The sequence below is a fragment of the Capsicum annuum genome, chromosome 5, assembly GCF_002878395.1.
Source record: "Capsicum annuum cultivar UCD-10X-F1 chromosome 5, UCD10Xv1.1, whole genome shotgun sequence".
In the NCBI taxonomy this organism is placed as follows: domain Eukaryota; kingdom Viridiplantae; phylum Streptophyta; class Magnoliopsida; order Solanales; family Solanaceae; genus Capsicum; species Capsicum annuum.
In genome coordinates, this window is record NC_061115.1 from 12,181,758 (window position 1) to 12,187,688 (window position 5,931).

Consider the following 5,931-nt stretch of genomic DNA (forward strand, 5'->3'; position numbering starts at 1 on the left):
GAACAAGTCAGTAAATGTGGTTCACAGAAGTAAATACTGAACACAGTATTTTTATGTGGAAAACACCCGGCTCAAGAAAGGTGTAAAAAACCATGACCTGTACCTCTATAGGATTTAACCCAACTTCACTATAATACTTGAGCCTCAACAATCAACAAAATTACAAGACTTCTTGTAAACTAGGAATTAAAACATCTAACTCCTACTACTACAAAAACACAAATCTTCCCAAGATAAGTGTTCCCAAGTCTTCGAGTTCCCAAACTTGAAGAAACAATTCCTAACTCAGTTTATAGATCACTGAGACTAAAACAATGAATTATTACAACTCAAAGAACCTACTCACTACACAAATTCTACAACTTGCCAAGTAAGAGATCAGGTTCTTTCTTCAAGTATGAGAACTGATATGTTGATTGTTGATGTGCCTTTTTAGTGCTTAACTCTACTTTTGAATTCGTTTCTTATATTTAAGCACCCACCTCATGGAGTCCTTCAATTGATATCAACTACTATATTCAATAGGACTCCAGATAGTTTTCTGCTACTCTTTGTCGCCCCTCCTTGTTCTTTCAATAGATTCCTCTTTTCTCTTTCTTCAAGACTCCTTGTTCAACTCAACTTCTTCACTTCTTGTTTTTCACTCAACTTATTCAAGTCTTCTTTTTCAACTCAACTTCTAATGTGATAAATGTTATCCACTTCTGTTTGTAAGCCAGGTTATCATATCAATAACTTATCTGCAGGTGACCTTTGGTTCAGTTGGATGGAACAACTTTTACCATATGTTTCATTCTCATGTCTATCATCAAAACTCCACATGCTCTAACAATTAGGAGTTAGAATTTATAATTTCTATATTACTTAAGTCTTGTAATTTGTTGTTTGCTAATGCTCAAATTTGTGTAGTGAAATTGTTTTTGAACGGAGTGTTTTTCATGTGAAAATTACGATCTCATTTACTTATACTGTTTACAATATTGTAGTTGAAACATGGCGAACAACTTATTTACTCATTTCACTCATTAGTGACTGTTAGGAGAAATATAACTAAATCACTAGGTCGCGTATTCTATGAGATTTAATCAATATTTAGATATGGTACCAACATGGGTTGTGGTGCAGTAGATAGGGCTGTTCCACCCTTAACCAGAGGTGAGGGTTCAACCCTGGGTATAAAGAAACTCTATTGGGAGCGCTGCCACCTTGATGGGCCCTACAACGTGCGATTCAGATTAGTCAGAGCTCCAATGCAAGCACTGGACACCATATGCGAAACCAATTTTTTTTTTTTTGATATGGTAGTAAAAATTTTGTGGAAAAAGTAAATATTTGGATATAAATCTGTACTTCATATGCAAAATGGTAAATTAAAATTTGAAGATGAAATGACATATTTTCCCCTTTCGCAATTTCCTATAGCTGTTTTGTACCGTAATTCTCTTTCAAGATATAGTAACGTACAACTTTAGTTTTATTCTTCCGTCGGAGCTATGGATTCCAGCGATTGGCGGACTCAATTTCTGCCTCATTCTCGTCAAAGGATGGTCAACAACATGTAATCTTTTTTTTTAATTTTTTTTTTTTTTTTGCAGATTTTGGATATGGAAATTAGTGTTATAAGTAGCTTATTACTTCTTTTTTTTTGTGTGTTGGGTAAGCTAGTAAAAAATATTATAGTTTTGTGGTAGGGTAGAGGGAGGTAGGGGAATTGGGGGTGGGTTTTTTTATGTAGTTTTCATATATATAAATTTTATTTTTGGAAACTTAAAAAGATTTTGTGTTCAAATTTATGGTCAAATTTAAACTGTTTGACACTTGAAAAAGGAAAGTGACACATAAATTGGGATAGAGGGAGTATATGTATGACGAGATGAGCACAGATGTCCCAGTGCAGAGGTGTGAGAGGTTGTCTATAGATGGTTTCAGGAGAGGTAGGGATAGACTGAAGAAATAATGGAGAGAAGTAATTAGACATGACCCTAGCAAAGAGGGTGTCGAGGATGCAAATTAGGATAGAAGTAGGTAGGAGTGCGTCTCTAGTAGGTAGGTGTGTTTTTTTGTGTTATCCGTAGTAGTTGTCATAGTGCTTTTGCTACTTGGCAGCCACATTAGCAAAGAGAGCACAAAAATACAAAAAAATGAGTTTAGGAGGTAACAGATACTCTGTAAAGTTTAGGTGTATAATAACAACTTAGGATATAGTTTAAGGGATACTTGTGCATTATCTCTTTGACCAACTGAGCCATAGAAAATAACAAAATATTTTCTACATACTGAATGCACCCAAGTGGAAGACTTACTTTGCTCTCTGTGCCTTATATTTTGTTTTGGATTTGTCGAAGTAGCAGCTTTTTGCTCGAGCTAATTAGATTATAGCTCTTGATATTGTAACTGATTGTTTCAAACCATAGAGTGACTTGCGCAATCGACATACAAGGATACTAGACTCCCTTTGAGCAACAAAACCAGGTGGTTGCTCCATATAAACTTCTTCCTCAAGATCAACATGCAGAAAAGCATTCTTAATGTCCAACTGATAAAGAGACCAATGATGAATGACAGCCATAGAGAGAAAAAGACGGACTGATGCTATTTTAGCCATAGGAGAGAATGTATCACTATAATCAAGCCCAAATATCTGTGTATATCCTTTGGCAACAAGGTGAGACTTCAGCCGATCAACCTGACTATCTGGACCAACTTTGACTATATTAATCCAATGACAACCAACAGTAGATTTACCTGCAGGAAGGGAAACAAGCTCCCAAGTACCACTCGTATGTAAAGTAGACATCTCATCAATCATAGCCTGTTTCCATCCTAAATGGGAAAGTGCTTCACCTGTAGTCTTAGGAATGGAAATAGAGGACAAAGATGATATAAAAGCATAATGGGGTAATGACAAACGATGATAACTCAAGAAAGTATAATGTGGGTTAGCATTACGAGTAGATCTTATACCTTTTTGAAGTGCAGCTGATTGACTGGGAAGAGGCAGGCGCAGGACATGAATCATCTGGGACTGATACTGGATGTGAGCTCCGGTGATAAGTCAAAAGTGGTGGCACTGTGGCTGGAGATGGAGAAGTAATCATAGATTCCTCAAATATTGGTGTGGTTAATACTGAAGGTATAGGTAAAACCTTACAGATATTAAGATGATCATAAGATGTATAGTAACATGTGCTCCCAAAAACATGAGGGGGGATAGAGTAGAGATGTGACTAAGGAAATAGTATGGAATGGGGAACCTTATTCTGGATCGAAGATGATGGCATTCTGTTAATGAGATAGAAAGATGTGAGGACCGCATCGCCCCAAAAACGCAGTGGAACATGGGATTCAATGAGAAGAGTGCGAGCAGTCTCAATGAGATGCCTATTTTTTCTTTTTGCTATACCGTTCTGCTGAGGGGTGTATAGACATGATGTTTGGTGAATGATTCCTTGATGAGTCATAAACTCCTGAAAATGGGAGGATAAGTATTCTAAGGCATTATCACTACGAAAAGCACGAATAGAAACACCAAATTGATTTTGTATTTCAGCACAAAAACTTTTGAATATAGAGAATAACTCGGAATGATCTTTTATTAAGTAAACCTAAGTACATCTTGAAAAATCATCGATAAAAGTAACAAAGTAATGAAATCCTAGCGGCGAACTGACTCTACTAGGACCCCAAATATCGGAATGAACTAATGAGAAAATAGACTCTGAGCGACTTTCAATACTACGTGAAAATGTAGCACGGGTGTGTTTCCCAAGTTGACACGGCTCACAATCTAATGTGGATAGGCTAGACAAACTAGGCACCATCTTTTATAGCTTGGATAGACTAGGATGTTCCAAACGTTTGTGAATAAGGTTGGGAGGATCTGTAGCAGAGCATGCTGTAAAGGAATTTGAAGCGTTAAGATGGTAAAGGCTTTGTGATTCATGTCCTATGCCAATTGTTTGTCCCGTTTTGCGGTCCTGCATTAGAAAAAAATCATCAAAAAAAGTTATACTACAATCAAGGGCACATGTCAAACGACTAACAGATACAAGATTAAAAGGACAACCAGGGACATAAAGAACAGAGTCTAGAGTGACAAAAGATAGGGGTTTGGCTTGCCCAACTCCTTTTGGCTCGTTCAAATTCCATTAGCTAAAGTAATAACTAGAAGAGATTGCAAATAAAGAATATCAGACAAAAGTGATTTATCACCAGAAATATTCAGAAGCACCTGAGTCCACAACCCATGATCCAAAGGTAGGAGATTGTGCAATTGAGGCTATTGATAGAAATATATTCTTGCTTGATACTGAAGATACTTATTATATTCCTTGTCAGATAAATACACCCGTTGATCACCTGTGGTGTTAGACTGAGCAATATAAATATTTTTAATTGGTCGACCATGCAAAGAATAGCATATTCCACGAGTATGTCCAAGCCTATTACAATAACTACACTTAGGTCTAGAATAACATACGCCACGAGTATTTTCAAGCCTTTTACAATAACTACACCTAGGACGAGATCTTCCAAATCGACCTTCCCCTCGTCGATTCTTCATGGACTGTGACGTTTGATTTTCTGATCTTCTTATTAAGGGCTAAGATTTAATTATAGGACTTGAACTTCCAATTTTAATATTTTGGGAGCAAAAAAAAAATATCATGCCCAAAAGATATCTTGGGAATTTGACTTGAAAAATTCCAAGAACCAAATCTGAATTTCTGAAAACAAAAAATCCCCAATAAAAAAACTAATGTCGCCGGAACTAGGGTTCCGGCGATTGAAATCTCAAAATAATTGTCGGAATCTGAAAAAGAGCAAGTGGTCGGAGTCAGAATAGACCGGTGACCCTAACAGAAAAAGAAACAACTCAAAAATCGATTGGAGATGGGCTCACGCGCCGTCGCGTGACGCAGATCTCGCCAAAACTTTTGGATTCCGGCTGGCGCGTGGAGGGTAATTTTCCGATGGTTTTCATCGGGTTTTTTGTCACCTGATCTTTTCGATCCTTTTGGTGGTGGTGTATTTTTCACACAACCCACAAAATAAAAATTGACCCAAATCAGTCACCGAAATTGACGCACGGTGACTGAGTTATCTTGTCTGATATTTCTAACCTGCTCTTACACCATGTTAAAGAAATGGACCTTGGGCCTAACTCAACCTCAAAAGCTAGCTCATGAGGGGAGGATTGCCCAAGACCATATAAGGAGACCAAGTATCCTTTAACCCACCGATGTGGGACTCCAACAGTAACAACAACATAACTAGTATAATTCCATCAGTGGGGTCTGGGGAGAGGTATAGTGTACAAAAACTTTACCCCTAAATACCCTCGACTCAAGGAAAAACAATTCAAAGAAAATCAATATAGCTACTGATATTCTTAAGAGAAAATGGGCTTTATGCCAAATTATTCTTAATATATGTATGCTATGCATTTATCTAGATTGTGCTATTATGAACCCCTTAAGCTGATTCTTTTGTTGATATGGCTGTATAGAAGGGACACCTTAATAGGGCATGTTCGTGTTTATACTGGTGTTTATACTCAAGAAGTAGTACAAGAGCTTATGAGAATTGCAGTGATGTTTGAGGAAAAGGTCTATGCTTCTGCGACAAGTCTGGTATACAGTATAAATTTGTTTCTATTTATTTGAATGATGCAATTTGTACTCCACTGTTATTCCCGCTTGTTTAACTTGCCGTTTTACAGCTATCCAGACATGTTGTATGCATTTTAACTGAAATTTATCTAATATTGCAGCAAGATCATTTGCAAAAGATATCTTTTAAGATGCGTACAATTGATATTAGATATCAAAATCGTGTGACCAATCCTCTACTTCCCAATGCAGCTAGTAGTGGCCCGAATGCCCATGGCGCAGGTGAACAATGAAAGTTCATGTTTTGTATTTCACATTT

At 37.1% G+C, this 5,931-nt stretch overlaps 1 protein-coding gene across 1 annotated transcript; it reads left to right on the forward strand.

Annotated features, from left to right (window-relative positions):
- Positions 1-1,109: 1,109 nt before the first annotated feature.
- LOC124898422 (mediator of RNA polymerase II transcription subunit 15a-like) lies at positions 1,110-5,905 on the forward strand. Its single transcript, XM_047412072.1, has 4 exons — positions 1,110-1,223; positions 1,473-1,558; positions 5,510-5,633; positions 5,774-5,905. The coding sequence occupies exons 1-4, from the start codon at positions 1,110-1,112 to the stop codon at positions 5,903-5,905; spliced, it is 456 nt and encodes a 151-aa protein (XP_047268028.1).
- The last annotated feature ends 26 nt before the right edge of the window (positions 5,906-5,931 follow it).